This window comes from Neoarius graeffei, chromosome 24 (genome assembly GCF_027579695.1).
Source record: "Neoarius graeffei isolate fNeoGra1 chromosome 24, fNeoGra1.pri, whole genome shotgun sequence".
NCBI classification, from domain to species: domain Eukaryota; kingdom Metazoa; phylum Chordata; class Actinopteri; order Siluriformes; family Ariidae; genus Neoarius; species Neoarius graeffei.
Window position 1 is genome coordinate 47,420,997 of NC_083592.1, and position 20,561 is coordinate 47,441,557.

Below are 20,561 nucleotides of genomic sequence, written 5' to 3' on the forward strand. Positions count from 1 at the left end.
TTTGTAAAAAAATTAAAATGCTCTGTTTCTCAAAATCCAGTGAATGTGGATAGAATAAAACAATTATTCCACTCAATCTTGTCGTTCATGGCTTATAGCCAACTCGGTGCTACGTGCCTCATTGGCCATCAGCTCATGTACGACTTAATTTCGTGGAATAACTGTTAATTATTCATGATGGACAATAAACAAGCCTTTTGCACACGTGTATTTCCAAAAATCAGAAATAAGCTAAGCTTGGAGAACAAGAACACCACAGATGCCCCTTTTCCACCAAAGCAGTTCCAGGGCTGGTTCGGGGCCAGTGTTTAGTTTGGAACTGGGTTTTCTGTTTCCACTGACAAAGAACTGGCTCTGGGGCCAGAAAAACCAGTTCCAGGCTAGCACCAACTCTCTGCTGGGCCAGAGGAAAGAACCGCTTACGTCAGCGGGGGGGCGGAGTTGTTAAGACCAACAGCAATAACAAGACCGCGAAAGATCGCCATTTTTAAGCGACGAGAAGCAGCAGCTGTACAAACGCGAAGTCATCCATTATTATTATTGTTGTTGCTGCTGCTTCTTCCATGCTGTTTTTGCTTTGATATTCGCGCCAAGGTTTATGTAAATGTAGCGACGTAACTGACGTATACAGCGACGTAATGACGTGGCTCCGCTTAGCACCGCGAGCTATGGAAAAGCAAACTGGTTCTCAGCTGGCTCGCAAGTTGAACGAGTTGTGAACCAGCCCTGGAACTGATTTGGTGGAAAAGGGGTAAGAGTGATACACTTCCAAGGTCATCAGTTCAACTCTGAGCCTTGGTTTCCTCTGGGTTCATGGGTTTCTTCCCACATCCCAAAAACACACCAGTAGACTGATGGGCTCCACAAAACTGCCCACAGGTGTTACTATATGCATGACTCAATGCATTATTGCCCTGAAATATCCTTGTACGTATTCTTGCCTTGTGCCTAGTGTTTCCAATGCAGCCTTAACCAGGACAAACCAATTTCTTGAAGATTAGGCATCTGAAGGTGTTTTTTTTTTTCTTTACCCTAGATATCCAAAATGGCAATGGTGAACTGTTACCATTAGAGCTGGGACTTGAGCTCAGCCAAAACTTAGCCAGACACCAAAAAAGCAACAGAGCAAAAGATTTTGCAAGGGATTAGCGGCAGGGTGCCAGGTCGCTCCGTTGTGTGTAGCTGTCGATGTTGATTTTAAAAGTAACTCAGTAAATTACACAGAGAAATTAATACTTAAGTCTGAGTGAAAAATACTGTCGCAAGCATGCACGTAGAAGGGGAGTCTGGAGATAGAAATCTTAGTTTCTCGGTCGTTATCCTGTGCTACTTGCTCTCGATAGCACTGGCTTGACCACTTTATTAGCATTCGCTAACACTACTGATGAACGCTACACCGGATGGAAGGTGACTTCACTGCTACGCTGATGGCGCCGAGTCGTGGTTAAGCTCACGCTGGCCTTCGAGAAGGCCGAGGGCGATAAATTTTTGGTCCTTCCCACTATAAATCAAAATCTGATTGGTTAATTCATCTGTCACTTCCATGACCTTCTGTCCCGGCAACGAAGTCTAAACCAATGAGTGAGCCAGCTCTAAACTCTTCTCAGCCTAGAGACAGCAATCAAAAAAAATCTCATTGGAAAACTCGATTTTAATGTTTTCAGGACAGTAACCCTTTCATTTCTGAAGCAAATTTGATAGAAAATGAGGTCAAATTAGAATTAGAGGAGAATAATTATAATCAGGGTGTGATTTGTCAAAAAACCAGAAGGGGGGATTTTTTTTTTTTTAAATCATGAAAGGTCACAAAATTAAGGTAACAATAGGCTAACAGCTCAATAACATCCGATGATATCAAATGAATAACACTAAATGAAAATGAACACTAAACCAGAGATAGTACAGTCAATTCATCTTCCTATCTCTCTGACTAAATACACGAACACTAACACAACAAAGTTCGCATTGCTTGTCACGTTGCTGTGATGTTTCTCTCCCTCCGGATTAAATGGACAGTGACTCGAAAATCACTAAAATACATGAATACTAAATTAACAGTTTGCTCTGATGGCGCAGTTCACATTGTGCGCAGCTTTCCAATTTAAACTGTTTTTTTTCTCATCCTTATACTTCCTGTTTCATGGACTGTAACGGATTTGCTTATTTAATAATTTTAATACAGAATTTACTTTGAAATTATAATCAGACACTCCAACGCCCCCCCCCCCCCCAAAAAAAAAAAAAATCGGCCGTGAAAAAGGCGCGCTGTTTGCATCCCTGCAGATACATTGATACATTGTAGATAATAACAATATCTTTGCGTTCTATGAGAACGCAAAGATATTGTTATTATCTACAATGCATCTATTTGCTGGGGACGTTCGTGAACATCAAAGCTGCCACTTCGGGTCATTTTGAAAGTGAGTGCAATGTAGACCATAGAAAACTGTGTCACAACATGCCTGTCATGTCAAGTTTTTTTTTGGTTTGTTTGTTTTATTGACGGGGTTGTCCCCGAGGATTTTTTTTCAGCAGAGATAAAAACCAGAGGGGGGGGATGATCCCCCCCCCATCCCCCCCAGCAAATCGCACCCAGATTATAATGAAAGCATGAAAGTAATTAAAGAATGAAAGAAATTAAATATAACATTTGAAATGCTGATATGTTTGGCCCCGTTGGTTCTCCTCTGCAAAATACAGTATTTTACACTTTTACAAAAGGTCCAGATCAATCTGTACTCGTCATGCATCTTGCATGTCAATTTAGCAGCTCACAATCCAAAAAACACCACCTGCAACCCAAAATATACAGCATTCACATTCACTTCCTGGAGTTGAGCTGAATCATGCTTGGGTTTACTCAGAAACTGATCAAGTGATTGTGTTTTAGTCCATACTGAGAGAGATTGCCATGGAGGTGGTATCGGTGAAGCTGCACCACCTACATTCAGGACTATGTGTGGGTTGACACAGTCACGAATTGTTAATGCTAACGTTTGCACCCTGTACTGCAGATTACATGATCGCAATTCAGGATATCACCAAAGTTTTCGGATTTTCCCCCAAAACCTGACATTTATTCTCAGGTTACCATGCTAAAGTTTCATATAGGGTGATATGATTGTGTTAGTGTTTTCACTTTTATTTGTCGCTTGTAAAAAGGTGTGAATTATTTTAATCAAGGCCCATGTGTGAATTTTCTCTTGTTGCACTTAAAAAAAAAAAAAAAAGACGACGTTCCTCATCGTAGCTTTATCATCGTCACATGTGCTGAATTTATTTATATATCACTTTCTCAATTATTCAAAGCCCGAAACACAATGTTCAGAGAACTTAAAGGTCATCATTTTCCACATTACAGCATTAGTAATAACAACACGTATCCTTTAGACTATTTTTCAACACATGCTCTGTTGGATAATAACACACATTATTTATCATTGGGATAATAACTTTTTTCTTCCTTTTTTTTTTATCCCAGGACTTGTCCAGGGTGTACCCCGCCTTTCGCCCGTAGTCAGCTGGGATAGGCTCCAGCTTGCCTGCGACCCTGTAGAACAGGATAAAGTGGCTAGAGATAATGAGATGAGATGAGATGAGGTTTTCCATGATTAATGATGGATACTTGTTTTCAAGAGGGTCTTGATGCTGAAGAAACCCTCCTGCCTTCCTTGATAGACTTGAACAGCATGCAGGTAATTTCAATAATCTGAATGGGCCGCCGAGAAAATCGAGCTAAGCACCTGCTTGAATACACTCTGAATACAGATCCAGTACCAGTCAAAAATTTGGACACACCTTCTAATTCAATGTTTATTCTTTATTTTTATGAATTAAAAGTCACTTCATGTCTTAAAGTAATGATGGATGTCGTTTCTCTTTACTTAGTTGAGCGGTTCTTGACATAATTATGGATTACTACAGCTGTGGTGTTGAATAGGGCTGTTTATTTTTATTATTTACTATTTGATCTCAAACACCTTAAGAAGGCAAGAAATTAATTGAAAAGCATTCCAGGTGACTAGCTCATGAAGCTGGTTAAGATAATAATAGTGTGTACAGTGTCATCAAGGTAAACGCTGGCTACATAGTTTTGATGTCTTCAATATTGTTCTACAATGTAGAAAATACAGAAAAATATCCTCACTGAGGCTGGAGCTCATACCGGCCACTGTTGTTGTATGCGAGTTTGAAATCTGATCAGTCTTGTGGGTGGAGTAGCGATTTTTGTGAAATTGCATATGGGTCATCCCATGGCAGTCGCATCCATGGCAGGTGGCACCACCTGGTGAACAATTCTTGTTGGAATGTGTCTTTAGAGTCTTCTTGGTGAGTTTCAGTGAAAACATCCTAGCAGTTTACAAACAGTAGTGTTTGGTGTGACGAGTCACCTAAAATTTTCAAATACCCATAAAATGTTAAATATGTCAGGTGGTACCACCATCTTGACAACTTTTACAGTATACCAACCTGGGGAACATTCCATGTAAGTTTGATCAAAATCTGATCACTCCTGTAGGAGGGGTAGCGATTTCCGTGAAATTGCACAGGACCCCGCTGTAGCCTCATCCATGGTAGGTGGCGCCATCTGGTGAACAGTTCTTGTTGGAATATGTCTTTAGAGTCTTCTGGGTGAGTTTCAGTGAAAACGTCCCAGCAGTTTATGAAGAGTAGTGTTTAATGTGACAAGTCACCCAAAAATTTCAGACCCCCATAAAATCGTAAATATATGACTGGTGGCGCTACCATCTCGACAACTTTTATGCACAACCACCTGGGGAACATTGTATGCGAGTTTGATCAAAATCCGGTCAATCCTATAGGAGGAGTCGCGAGTTTTGTAAATTGTGGATGGACGGTCAACGTGTGATCACATAAGCTCATCCAGCCTGGCCTACGGCCAGATGAGCTAAAAACCCATGAATGAAGACACGGTTTGCGAAGACCTTGAGTGTCCTGAACAGACCCCACTAAACACCTTTAGGATACACCCCCAGGCCTCTTCACCCAACATCACTGCCTGATCTCACTAATGCTCTTGTAGCTGATTGAACACAAATCTCCACAGTCACGCCCCAAAAATCTAGTGGAAGGCCTTTCCAGAAGAGTAGAGGTTATTAGAATAGCAAAGAAGGGACTAAATCTTGAATAAGATGTTCAACCAGGACATATAGGTGTAATGGTCATGTGTTTACGTTCTGTACTTTTGGTTATATCGTGTATCTCTCACACTTATGTTCCAGAAACCAAAAGTAAGAGCAAAAGTATTTGTCTCTGAGACAATACAGGATACTGTCGAGTGGATAGAGGTCGAGTGCGAGTCTCCTACTGAACAACAGGAGTGAACATTAGCGAAGCTGAGCGGCAGGGAATCCCATTTTACACGCCTGAGTGTAATGCAAAATTCCCTATCATTCAATTCCCACATCTCTTCACTCCATCTAATCCCTGAGCCACGAAATGCACACATTCACATACTCACTCTCTCCTCATTTTCATTATACACACAATTCTTATCAAGCACAAACACTACTCCCCCTCTCTCTTTTACAAACCTGTTCTTGCTATAAAGGACTCGGGAGATGATTATCAGCACACACATGCTGTACATCTTGCTCTTCTCCCTCCCTAAAGTGACTTTACATGATCTCATCTCATCTCATCTCATTATCTCTAGCCGCTTTATCCTTCTACAGGGTCGCAGGCAAGCTGGAGCCTATCCCAGCTGACTACGGGCGAAAGGCGGGGTACACCCTGGACAAGTCGCCAGGTCATCACAGGGCTGATACGACTTTACATGATCTCTGGTTCAAATTGTATGACATTATTATTCTGGCTGCAGGTGCAGAAAAAATGAAGAAGAAGAAGAAGAAGAAGAAAAAGAAGAAACACAAGTATTGACACGTAAAGGTCCATTGTGGGAGGCACAAAAGTCCTCTCGATCCCTACAAATTGGAAAGGACAGAACTAGAAGAAGTGAGAAAGAGAACGACAGAGAAAAAGAAGGGATGGAGGAAGTGGGATCAGGAGATTGCTTTAGGAAGTGCAACCACTGCAAAATCTATTTAGTGGAGCAGAAGGAGAGGTGGAGAGGTGGAGTGGCCAGGAAGCCACATCCTTTTGATTAGGACAGTCGCAAGCAGTGACGCACAAATGAGCTCTGGGATTTAACCCATTAAACTCTTAGGATCAGTTCCTGTATTGAAACCTACAGTCCTCTCTCTCTCTCTCTCTCTCTCTCTCTCTCTTCCTCTCATAACTACAAACGTTCTTAATAATTTCACTGTAAATGGACCGTGCTGATTAAAATCGGTCAATATTTACATGGAGAAATATTCAGAAATAGATTACGCAGCTGCTAGAGCTGATTTTCATGAAAAGAACATGACCTGACTGTAGTTCGTGCCTCCAAAGTTGCCAGATTTTTCCTGAGTAGATTTTTTTCAGCAGCGTCTAAACCTTTGCCTTTAAACCCGAAAAAAAAAAAAATCTCATTATTGAAAACGCGGATTAAAGAAGCAGATTGCGTCCCCCTCCCCTTTGCTGTACCTAATATTTCACATTTTATTTCACTGGGAGCTGATAGTTAGTGCAGACAACTTAATATAAACCCAATATACTAAACCAAGGTCATGAAATCATGTGCTCTTCTATAAAGATAACTAAATCATGTCCATCTGGTTAATGAAGAGTCCCCTCCCAGGTACGTCCAAGTCGCCGACACAGACCGTGTCTCTTTTGGCTAGCGCATCCTAACACCACAAAACAGTGTTAATAGAGGCAGCTAAAATCTCCAGCAGGCTCCCGCAGATGGTGTGTAAAGCTCCAGCTCATTTCCTGAGGCAGTAGGAGCAGCAGGAGCAGCAGCAGAATACATCGAGTTACTTGCACTACGGCGCCTTCATCAACACAGCATGTTCTTTCGACGAGTTCTTGCAGGAACCCATCCAAATCACTCCATCTGAACTTGTCGCTTTAACGCATTTTAAATAAGAGAGCAAAATAAATTGCTGCCTGCTTTTACTTATCGCAACAGATCTGGACAGGTGTGGTTCATGAATAGATCGTGTGGCGTTATAGACTAAACAAAGTGTGGATTTATAGACAAAACAAAAAAGGTCTGTTTGTAAGACTTTAAAAGCAGGATCCTGTAGATGAGGATAAAGATAAAATCATTCAAAATAAAGCTGGAAATCTTCGCAGGATTGCAGGTATACTGATGAAATAGGAAAATGTACGGTATGCAGACTGTCGAGCTTTCCGTAAATTATATAATTAACAGTTATTCCATGAAATCGAGTCGTACATGAGCCGATAGCCGACGAGGCACGTAGCACCGAGATGGCTATAAGCCATGTACGACGAGATTGAGTGGAATAACTGTTTTATTCTATCCACATTCACTGGATTTTAAGAAGCAGAGCATTTTTAATTTTATTTTTCGCAAATTCGATGAATAAAAACTTTATACAAAATGTCCGACAAAATAATTTCCGCTTACAATGTAAACAAACTGGTGAAATGACAGGAGCAATTTGTGAAAAATGCAATAATAATAATAATTCTTGAAAAATAAAAAAGGTATGTTCTTACCATCAAATACTTTTATTCCATATTTTGTTGCTTTTGGCGGCACGGTGGTGTAGTGGTTAGCGCTGTCGTCTCACAGCAAGAAGGTCCGGGCTCGAGCCCCGGGGCCAGCGAGGGCCTTTCTGTGTGGAGTTTGCATGTTCTCCCCGTGTCTGCGTGGGTTCCCTCCGGGTGCTCCGGTTTCCTCCACAGTCCAAAGACATGCAGGTTAGGTTAACTGGTGACTCTAAATTGACCGTAGGTGTGAATGTGAGTGTGAATGGTTGTCTGTGTCTATGTGTCAGCCCTGTGATGACCTGGCGACTTGTCCAGGGTGTACCCCGCCTTTCGCCCGTAGTCAGCTGGGATAGGCTCCAGCTTGCCTGCGACCCTGTAGAACAGGATAAAGCGGCTACAGATAATGAGATGAGATGAGATTTTGTTGCTTTTTTGTATTTTGGGGGGTTTTGGTTTCAAGTAGAGTTTTTATTTCGTTCTCGGTTGGTTCAGCAACACGCTCCGCCATTTTGTTTTTCTCGACTCAAACCCTGTGTCTGAAATCGCTCACTCGTTCACTACTCCCTATATAGGGAATTACTATATAGAGGACTATATAATGAGCTCATTGGTAAAATGAAAAAACGTTTTCGGACATGACGCCGTTGCGCAGGTATTTACATCATTACTTCTGCACAATTAAAATGTGCCAGATCAGGCGGCTAGTGGGTTTTCAAAATAATAAATACATGCATGGATTTTTGTGATATTATACAGAGCGTATTTCCCACATTAATCAATACAAAGTACCTGCATCTTTCAGTTCTTTTAAATCAAGGCTGAATACTTTCTTCTTTGCCGCTGCCTTTTATTAAATCAAATTTGAGACTTTTAATTTGATTCCTTTCAGCGCGACCGCAGTGCATGATGGAATATGTTGCTTTGGTTAGTGACCATCGGTTGTACACTACTTTTCGTGATGCATTGTGGGATACTTTGAGTGCACTATATAGGGTGTAATAATCCTCACTATCATTTTGGACAGCGCTACGAAATGGCGTCCTCACTATATAGTGCCCTATATAGTGAGTAGGGAGCGATTTCGGACACAGGGACAGTATATGAGTTGATAGTCTAGTCGTAGAGTAGCCAATCAGAGCGCACGATTGCTCATATCCAGTGAATGTGGATAGAATAAATTCGGATATTTACGAGTTTTCTGGGAAATTTTTCGATAGATTTTTCTGGATCTCCAATTTGCTCACCTACCAATCCCCACCCACCAGCCAGCTCTCCTCCATTCTACAACAGCTCTTAACAGGGAAGGGAAAATGCTCACAAATGCTTCCTTCAAGACACGTGAAGTCAATCAACCGCTTCTTTTCAAACTGCTGCTCATGTGACATCACAAGGAGGAAAGCGCTATCTACCTTCTTCCACATACCAGTACCTAAACTAACAGATGCCCACGATTGGCTATGGTCGCTGTGATTGACAGGACAGACAGATTAATGTCATCCCACCCCACCCAGACAGGACAGACAATTTTGCTACCTCGGCTCCCAGCCACAGATGGATGACTTTTGCTGCATCATCCGGATTTGAACTCACAATCTTCTAAGAGTTCACAAGGGAGCCCTGCCAACAATTTATTTATTTTTTCATTGTGGCTAACTCATGTGTGAATCACATCAGAAAATTTAACTGAACATCTTGTAGTGTGAGCAGTGTCCCAATCCAATGTAGACCAGAAGTCAAGTTAGCATTGTCTTTGTTACCTTAAGCATGGTGTAGTTGCTCGGTAACATATATGTGCTGTAGGTATAGTGTTTGGTAATCTGATCTGATACACATAGCTGTTGCTGCTTTTGAATGGGAGTAAACTTATTTACCATCAGAGTTGGTCATGAAATATGCTCAAAGCTGACAACAAATAATATGCAAGCTGTAAACTGGAACCTTCATACCAATTTTCTGGCCTTGAATCATCTTTTGCCTCTATCGGCATTCAGATGAAACATCAAACAACAACTCTGATGTGCACTACAGGCTCTTGGAGACGAACAAACGACTGGGCGTGTAACCTTCTATAGAAGAAGAACAAAAGCAGCTCATCACAAAGAGGCCGTGGAATCTGGACTCTATGGAGAGGCCACACGCTGATGTTCACCACATCATCAACCCCAACGTGGAGGATTACAATGGAGCTCACCACCATCAACATCACCACCACCACCACCACCTCCTCTTCCTTCATTCCACCCATAACAGCCTCATCAGGACGAAGGAGAGAGAAACAGATCTTGTGAGAAGATCAAACTGGATGAAAAGAAAAGTATGAATGCTTAGCCTCGATCTTTATACGCATCTTGTGATACAACTTGAGTCATTCAGTTTTATCCAAACACAGTGTTCGCTGAACAAATACAGAGAGCAGAGACATAAAGAGAGAAGGGGAAAGTGCTGGTGGAAATGCAAAGCCATAATGGTGTCATGAATCTGTTCACTCTGTTTTGGTTCAATATAGTATTGATCAGGGTGTGAGCACAACGACTCAGACCTATTCTCTTATTAGCAAGCATCTTACTGGAGGAGGATTAAAGCTCAGGGAATGACTAACTGAGCTGTGCGTTACCTCCTAATTTCACCGCATGGATAATTACTTCATTAGCGGATTCTAAATTTCAAACAAAACATGTTTTATGAGCAGTTTCCTTCCGATAAATGGTGCACAGAAACAATGCTGAATGAAATAGTTACTTTCCTTCAGAATGTTGTTATATAGCTTATTTTACAACCCAGCAATGCTGATTTCTCAAACCTGATTGGTCAGAAGGTTGATTAATTTTCTCTAAAAGCAGCTCTGACAATAGTGCCAGCTGCAAGGCAAATCACAGGCTCATATTAATACACTCGTTCTAATGTTCTCATCTCATCTCATTATCTCTAGCCGCTTTATCCTTCTACAGGGTCGCAGGCAAGCTGGAGCCTATCCCAGCTGACTACGGGCGAAAGGCGGGGTACACCCTGGACAAGTCGCCAGGTCATCACAGGGCTGACACATAGACACAGACAACCATTCACACTCACATTCACACCTACGCTCAATTTAGAGTCACCAGTTAACCTAACCTGCATGTCTTTGGACTGTGGGGGAAACCGGAGCACCCAGAGGAAACCCACGCGGACACGGGGAGAACATGCAAACTCCACACAGAAAGGCCCTCGCCGGACCCGGGGTTCGAACCCAGGACCTTCTTGCTGTGAGGCGACAGCGCTAACCACTACACCACCATGCCGCCTCGTTCTAATGTTATTGTTGGTAAAATAACTGATATGCGGACTAGAAAGAAGGAGTTTCCAGTGCCAGGGCTTTGAAACAGTAATTGAGGTAAAGCTGGTCGTTTTTCCCGAGACGGAAAAATCTTCAGGACAGAAGATTTTGCACTTTCAGTTTTTCAGAAATATGACAAGCTGTGTTTTATTATTAGTAGCTCATCCAGCCTACAGGCCAATGAGTTTATGCCATCATGTGTCATCCGTCATCCACATTTCACAAAAATCGCTTCTTCTCTCTCAATTCTTGACTGATTTTTATTATTTTTGGCAGGAAGGTAGGTCTGCCTGGGGTGCATATAGCTTCTACCAAAATCTGCATAATTTCAATTAACAATGACAGTACGAAGCAAAGGTGGACAAAGTACCCAACTTCATTACTTAAGTCAAAGTACAGATCCCACTGGTCAAATGTTACTCCGATACAAGTGAAAGTTCTCCAGTCAAATTTTTACTTAAGTTAAAGTACTGAAGTACTTGCTTTTAAAAATACTTAAGTATTAAAAGTACATTTTCTGTCAACACATTGTTGTATTATTGTCGCAACGCTTATAATACCTCATGCCTCTGAAGCAACCGACTGGATTATTTTGTGAATTCACAAAATGAACGCATGCTGTGCCATCATGGTGGTTTAACGTTAAGCTAGCTACGTAGTAAGTGAAACTCCACCGGACATGCTAGCAAACTTTTTTCAAACTCAAAATCATATTGGATAGCTAACGCTACAAGAAAACAAAGATTTCTACATTTTGTTTATTTGGCAAAAATATGCTGAAACATATTTCTGAAAGGACTTCAGATAAGTTAACGTTATTCATGTTAGCATAAATCCATTTTTACATGCTAGCTAACAGTGTCCAAGCGGGCTCTACATTAACTTTTGAAACCACTTGTCCTATCGGGCAAGTTGAAAGGAAATTTACTTGTCCGAATGTGAAGTTGACTTGTCCAAGGAAAAATTTGAGAAAAAACAAAACAAAACACAAACTATTTGTAATAAACTAATTTCACCAGAATTACTTTAACACAAAAATCTATTCACTGCAGAAAAAAAAATTGGACTCCATCAATCATTAATTTATTTATGAGAAATTGAAAACCAGAAAATTAAAATTATATATATTTTCATTTTTTAATTATTAACTTTGAATATATATCCTCCACTGATTAATTGTTGTTGTCTAATTATTCAGTGTGGCTCCTGTATGGTATTTAATGGTTGCGATGAAAGTTGCGGTGTTTTTTAGGTTTTTGTTGCGATTACATTGCGGGAGGAAGTGAAAGTTGCGAGAAATTGTTGCGATTTTCTCTTTTTGTGATTAAAATTGAGTGATGTGTTAAATATTAAGTTATTACTGAAAAACTATTGATTAAAAAAACAAAGACACTGAGAAATGGTCCTATAAACAACTTTACCAATATAAAAGATTACCAGGACTACAAAAATGCAGAAAAATAGGCTTTACTTATCCAAATGCACCTGTTGGTTCAAAAGTTAAAGTGCATAGAACCTCACAGCACAACATGAAGTTACCTTAAAATATAATATAAATGCCTCAGCTTTCATGTAAGAAAAAAAACTATTAATACTAGTACTGTGTGCAGGCAGTCTCTCCTGAAGACTAAATTAAACAATAATTATAAACTAATAAAATAAATGGCTCAGGCTTCATAGAAGAAAAAAAAAACAAATTTGAACAGAATCTCGCAGTATGATGCTGAAGCTGCCTAAGCAATGGAAAATAAAATACCATTTTGGCAAAAACGTTGGCATCCATTAATTTCTTGTATTAAGTAAAAAATAAAGTGCACACAGTCCTTCACTGTAAACATAACACACTTTCAGTAACAGAATTTAAGCCTATATAAACACTGACTCGCACATGCTGCTTCTCTTGAACGTATACACAGAAGTAAGTCGGAAGGTAGTTTGTTGACATCACCTCAAGACAACGCCAACGATTGGTCAAATTTGCGGGAAAGTTGCGGTGATTGGATATAATTGTAACACCGCCCTGAATTCGCGGGGATTGGTTGAATTTGTGTTGATGTTGCAAATCGCAACATCGCGAAATTCTGGAGGGTCTGATAAACGACCGTTTACTTTTCAGCTCAAATACACGAAGCGGTATTGGCCGGTTTCGCAAGCGGAATATTGCGCATGCGCACATTGCTCTTTCCGAAGAGAAACATCCGGCGAGTCATCAAAATAATATGTCGAGTGAGATGCTTCGGAAATCATGTGAATAAACTGATAAATTTGATATGTAACTCGAATATCGGCGTATTTTAGCACTCGTCCAATCGGACAAGTAACTGAGACGATGAACTTGTCCGACATAAAGGATCACTTGTCCCGGACAAGCGGACAACCGTTAATGTCGAGCCCTGTCCAAGTTAACTAGCTATGCGTAAACGTTAGCCGTAGACAAGGCTGTAGCAACTTGGTGGGCAAATCCATAGAAAGTCATTTGACTAACCAGACTGCATAGCTACATTTGCAATGTTATCGCTAGCTCTAAAAGCACAAACAACTTCATTACAATCTTTCTCTTGGAATAAAACGTTTATATACCTCAATATGCTTCCGCAGGTTGGACGGCGAGTTTTTGTAGGCCGCGATGTGGTTCGTTTTAAGCAAACAAAGCACACATTTAAAACGAAACGACTCTTTATTCCTTTCAAAAAACTGAAACATGGGTTCATGGGCCATGAGTGCATGCATTCCCCAGAAGAACCGCCTCCTTCCATTCTGCCATCATCTGATCGTGTTCAAATAACACTGCTGAGAAATCACTGAACTTGATTTTATACAGTCTATGGACGTGACGTGACCCTAGTGATTACTGATCAACGGTCTCAGTGTCACCTGCCGAAAAATCAATCGCGTTTTAGAAAAAAAAGAAAGAAAAAACATTCACTTTCAAAGCTGCGTCATAGTAACGAATAACGAGGACCTTGATAGAAATGTAGTGGAGTAAAAAGTAGGATATTTGTCTTTCAAATGTAATGACGTTAAAGTCATAAGTTTCCAGAAAAAATAATACTTAAGTAAAGTACAGGTACTCAAAAAGTGTACTTAAGTACAGTACTCAAGTAAATGTACTTCATTACTGTCCACTTCTGATCTGGAGTAATCAATCTCTAATGAGCAGTTTCCACACAAATTGCTTCTTCTCTTTCAATTCTTCACCAATTTTGACTCTTTCTGGCATGAAGGTAGGGGTACCAAGGATGCTTATAACTTCTACCCAGGTTTGCTGAATTACAATTATTAATAAAGTTATGGACTAAATAAGCCTTAATGAACAGTTCAACAAAAATCGCTTCTTCTCGGTCAATTCCTCGTAGTTTTGGATTCTTTCTGGCAAATAGGTCGGTATTCCTAGGGTGGATATAGCATCTATATATCACTTGTATACAGTGTATACAGCTCACAACATTTATTGTGCAAGGTAGCCCACTTTAGATCGTTCCTTTTGGACTAGACTGGGCCAGAGTGAGCTACGCCGTCATTGACGGTCTCGTTATTAACTTCAAAATGGGAGAAAAGACAGGCTGGTAAAAGAAGGACTGTATATTGCTGCTTTAACATAAGTGATAACAGAAACAAACTTCCTTCATGCATAATGTTAAACGTAACATTTATCATTCTTTAATTAATAAATTCAAATTCAATTTTTTGGCAAATTGCTGTGGTGTAAGAAGAATAAAACATGTGCTGTTACTGGAAAATAATCTTCAGGTTGGTAATGCTAGGACATCACATCACATCACCCAGTCATTGATTATTTTCTTATAACAGCACACCATTTCGTGACTTTGTTCCAACCTTAATTCATTATAATAATTTTATTTGTTTATAATACAAAAATGTCACTGCAACACTTAATGATTTAGTTAATGGGTTTTTGATCCGAAATTAATGTCATTACTCAAGAACCTGTCATTATCTCCCATAGAGGACGCGCCAGAAAGCAGGGCGGTACGGCCCCTACGCTACATGTATCCTCCCACACAGTAATTGCTCAGTAGTTATCAGGTCCCTGTCCAAGAGCACACTTCATCATGACGTCTGACAAAATGTCAGTCCCAAGCTACGAATACACAGCCTAGATATCAATAATGCAATAAATTATGTTTCCAAGGATATCATCCATATAGAAAAGACATCCCATTTTTAGTCACTAGTTTGTTCAGTGGACTTTTTTCATATCTTTAATTTGCTAAATATACTGTAGCTGTTATGTTAGCAAAAGTTCAAGTTCAAAGTGTTTATTGTCATATGCACAGTAAGGACATGTCCTCTTGCACAGTGAAATTCTTAGTTTGCTGTCCACCATAAATGCCAATTACAAATAAATAAATCTCATCTCATCTCATTATCTCTAGCCGCTTTATCCTGTTCTACAGGGTCGCAGGCAAGCTGGAGCCTATCCCAGCTGACTACGGGCGAAAGGCGGGGTACACCCTGGACAAGTCACCAGGTCATCACAGGGCTGACACATAGACACACAACCATTCACACTCACATTCACACCTACGGTCAATTTAGAGTCACCAGTTAACCTAACCTGCATGTCTTTGGACTGTGGGGGAAACCGGAGCACCCGGAGGAAACCCACGCGGACACGGGGAGAACATGCAAACTCCGCACAGAAAGGCCCTCGCTGGCCACCGGGCTCGAACCCGGACCTTCTTGCTGTGAGGCGACAGCGCTAACCACTACACCACCGTGCCGCCATAGCGCAAAATTAAAAAAAAAAAAAACAGTATATTACAAAATAAAGATAAATGTAGTGCAAAATGTTTGTTTTATCTGTAACCGCTTATCCCGGTGCAGGGTCGTGGGGGGCAAGCTGGAGCCTATCCCAGTTGACCACGGGCAAGAGGTAGGGTACACCCTGGACAAGTCACCCGGGCTGACACATACAAACAACCATTCGCACTCACGGTCAATTTAGAGCGACCAATTAACCTAACCTGCATATCTTTGGACTGTGGGAGGAAACCAACGCAGACAACATGCAAACTCCACACAGAAAGGCCCTCGTCGGCCGCTGGGTTCGAACCCAGAACCTTCTTGCTGTGAGGCGACAGCGCTAACCACTACACCACTGTGCTGCTTTTGTGCAAAATACAGTGGTGCTTGAAAGTTTGTGAACCCTTTAGAATTTTCTATATCTCTGCATAAATATGACCTAAAACAACATCAGATTTTCACACAAGTCCTAAAAGTAGATAAAGAGAACCCAGTTAAACAAATGAGACAAAAATATTATACTTGGTCATTTATTTATTGAGGAAAATGATCCAATATTACATATCTGTGAGTGGCAAAAGTATGTGAACCTTTGCTTTCAGTATCTGGTGTGACCCCCTTGTGCAGCAATAACTGCAACTAAACGTTTCCAGTAACTGTTGATCAGTCCTGCACACCGGCTTGGAGGAATTTTAGCCCATTCATCCATACAAAACAGCTTCAACTCTGGGATGTTGGTGGGTTTCCTCACATGAACTGCTCGCTTCAGGTCCTTCCACAACATTTCAATTGGATTAAGGTCAGGACTTTGACTTGGCCATTCCAAAACATTCACTTTATTCTTCTTTAACCATTCTTTGGTAGAATGACTTGTGTGCTTAGGGTCGTTGTCTTGCTGCATGACCCACCTTCTCTTCAGATTCAGTTCATGGACAGATGTCCTGACATTTTCCTTTAGAATTCGCTGGTATAATTCAGAATTCATTGTTCCATCAATGATGGCAAGCCCTCCTGGCACAGATGCAGCAAAACAGGCCCAAACTATGATACTACGACCACCATGTTTCACAGATGGGATAAGGTTCTTATGCTGGAATGCAGTGTTTTCCTTTCTCCAAACATAACACTTCTCATTTAAACCAAAAAGTTCTATTTTGGTCTCATCTGTCCACAACACATTTTTCCAGTAGCCTTCTGGCTTGTCCACATGATCTTTAGCAAACTGCAGATGAGCAGCAATGTTCTTTTTGGAGAGCAGTGGCTTTCTCCTTGCAACCCTGCCATGCACACCATTGTTGTTCAGTGTTCTCCTGATGGTGGACTCATGAACATTAACATTAGCCAATGTGAGAGAGGCCTTCAGTTGCTTAGAAGTTACCCTGGGGTCCTTTGTGGCCTCGCCAAGTATTACAGACCTTGCTCTTGGAGTGATCTTTGTGGGTCGACCACTCCTGGGGAGGGTAACAATGGTCTTGAATTTCCTCCATTTGTACACAATCTGTCTGACTGTGGATTGGTGGAGTCCAAACTCTATAGAGATGGTTTTGTAACCTTTTCCAGCCTGATGAGAATCAACAACACTTTTTCTAAAGTCTTCAGAAATCTTCTTTGTTCATGCTATAATACACTTCCACAAACATGTTGTGAAGATCAGACTTTGATAGATCCCTGTTCTTTAAATAAAACAGGGCGCCCACTCACACCTGATTGTCATCCCATTGATTGAAAACACCTGACTCTAATTTCACCTTCAAATGAACTGCTAATCCTAGAGGTTCACATACTTTTGCCACTCACAGATATGTAATATTGGATCATTTTCCTCAATAAATAAATGACCAAGTATAATATTTTTGTCTCATTTGTTTAACTGGGTTCTCTTTATCTACTTTTAGGACTTGTGTGAAAATCTGATGATGTTTTTGGTCATATTTATGCAGAAATATAGAAAATTCTAAAGGGTTCACAAACTTTCAAGCACCACTGTAGGCAGTATAATACAAAAACAAGGCAATGAGCGGATGTAGCAGTAACATGTAAACAGATGTAAACAGTCAAGGAAACAGCAGCAAAAAAGGACAGCAATGTGCAAACAAATATAAACAGATGTAAACAGTCAAGGACAGTTTACAGGGAGGTAGTCCATGGTTATAGACTCCTGTCAGCTGATAAAAAGAAGTACTATTATGATACACACCGTGTACCATGACAAAGTAATTTATATCATATCATTCACTTAAGTATATCAATAAGGTGAAGACTGGACTGCATGCAGTCGTTTTCTGACACGTCGCCTCCCACTGTGCGTCTTCCACTTCTTGCACTTCAGCTGTTGCTGCATAATATATTATACTGGCTTGTCTTTCTTGGTGAATAATACATAGAAAGGGCCTTTTCTGCATCTTCAGCTCAGTCCACAGCCCTTTCACTTTACAGGAACAGCCCCTGCTCCCACTAAATCTGTTTATTGCTCTGAGTGGCAGGATGATGTAAATCCTCGTGGATGGGCCCAATAAATCCGCCAGCCATTAGTGAAAGTGAGCCAGGACCCTCTCAAGTGGAAGCAGTAACCATACAGAGATGTGCTCTGACGCAAGACTAACCCGTCACTGCTCACTCCCCCAGGACGACTCTGCTCCGCATCCCCAGGTTGTGTCAGTTCACACTGGCTAACTTTGTTCTTTCCCAGTCTGTTCAAACAACCGCTGGTTCTGGATCTTAGGCACATCCGCGTCCTTCCATAACTCTACACGCCCTCGTTCCTGCTCTGAAAGGCTTGTATTTTTCAGTTGTTCCAACTGATACTGATTAAATAAAATTCCTTCCAACCATGTTAAAGGTACAGTTCGTAATTTCTAAAAGGGCTGCGAAAACAAAACACCTTGAAGTTTTTCCTCAGTGCTTAAAAAAAAAAAAAAAAAAGTGGTGTGTTTTAAAGTTGCCATTTGTATTTTTTATTATTATTATTATTTTTTTTTTTTAAGTAGTCCTCGACTTGTAATAATATATCATTTCACGGGCACATTAGAAGAGCGGTTATTCCCAATACTGCCTTGCAACACATTTGGGTAGTTCCTTTGTTTCAAATTTCTGGGCAGGTAATTAGCCCCACCCATTCAGCGCCACCTCTTACTTTCAAAAGGATACACATTGCACCTTTAATGAACAATCTTTCCATGCAAAAGTAAGCACTGACAGGCTAGGCTGCGTGAACATTCTGTTAAAGTGCTGACACAATCATGTTAGTATGGCACTGTGTCACTGTATATCACGGAGCATAAAGTTAGGAAATCTGTAGACTCACCCCGTCAGCACAACGACGAAATCCATTACATTCCAGCCGTTACGGAGATAGGAGCCTTTATGAAACGCAAAGCCAAGTGCAATAATCTTAATCCCAGCCTCAAAGCAAAATATGCCAATAAAGTAGGGCTCTGTGTCATCCTGTGAGAAAGAAATGAAAAATCAAGACGTGAAATAGAATAATACGTAGGAGAGTCTCGAGGAGATGAATGTAAGGGTCTCATATTATGACAGTTTTCAGTGAAAAATCAATAATATTCTCTGGGTTGCTAAACAGATAAGCAAGGTCATCTTATTTCTGAGAAATCAAATTTATCACACTGACACCGGGCTTCATTTTTCAGCATTTAAGTAAACTGTAAAAATGATTCCATGAGTTAAACCGAACTAAAATTGTTACCAAAAAAAAAAAGTTTTGGGTAGTTCTAATTTTCTTTTTTCATTTTCACCATCAATCCTAAAATGAATAAAATAAATAAATAAAATCAAAACTTATTAAATAAATAAATAAAAACTTTTATACATAACGTCTGACAAAATAATTTCCACTTAGAATGCAAACAAACCGGCGAAATGACCGTAGCAGTTTGTGAAAAATGTGATAATTCTTGAAAATTTTTTTTAAAAGATACGTTTTTACCATCAAATACTTTTATTCCATATTTTGTTGCTTTTTTTTGTATTTTTGGGGGTTTTGTTTTCGAATAGAGTTTTTATTTCGTCCTCAGTTAGTTCAGCAACACGCACCGCCATTTTGTTTTTCTCTACTCACGGTATATGAGCTGATATCCTAGTAGGAGAGTAGCCAATCAGAGCGCGCAATTTCTCATATCCAGTGAATGTGGATAAAATAAATATATAACTGGCTAACACCGTTGTGGTCACTCGGCCGTATATATCAACAGCGTTAGCCAATTACTGTGGGCCCTCTATATTTAAAATTTTTAAAAAGCTATATCTTATATACAGTAGCCTACCGACAACATAAGACAGGACATGCAAGACTGCGGACTACATTACGTTTCAAACATATAGATTTAAAAGTGCGAGGGTTGTTGCTATCAATTATTTAAAGCAGAAAAATAATTCATTTTAATAGATTTAAAAGAGCTAAGGTTGTCAGTTCATCAGACAGAATGTTACAAATTCTTGTCATTCTAACAATAAAAGATTTCTGGTAGCTTGTGGTTTTACACTTGCGGACATTATACTTAACAACACTGCTGCTCGAGGATCTGGTTGATCTTGAGTAACGAGAAACAGTTACTAGACCATGAGACATTTTAAAAATGAAAACCATATCTAAATATTCATGCCAATACGTAATAGGAAGTGTATGTAAATCTTTTAACCTATCACTATATGACATTTTTACTTCAGTACACATGTTGTTGAGGGGGGCCTCATTTATCACTGTAAGGAGGAAGCCATGGCCTAATGGTTAGAGAAGCAGCTTTAGGACCAAAAGGTCACTGGTTTGATTCCCTGGACCAGAAGGAATGGCTGAAGTGCTCTTGAACGAGGCACCTAACCCCCAACTGCTCCCCAGGCTGCTCTGGGTATGTTGCTCTGGATAAGAGCATCTGCTAAA

The 20,561-nt window shown here is 40.4% G+C and overlaps 1 protein-coding gene across 1 annotated transcript in view; it reads right to left on the reverse strand.

Moving 5' to 3' along the window:
* Window positions 1–20,561, reverse strand: part of cacna1ba (calcium channel, voltage-dependent, N type, alpha 1B subunit, a) — a 380,512-nt gene that overhangs the window by 348,621 nt on the left and 11,330 nt on the right. The window contains exon 3 of the mRNA XM_060907396.1: window positions 18,972–19,111. Within this exon, the coding sequence (XP_060763379.1) occupies window positions 18,972–19,111 (140 nt within the window). The remainder of the gene's footprint in view (window positions 1–18,971; window positions 19,112–20,561) is intronic.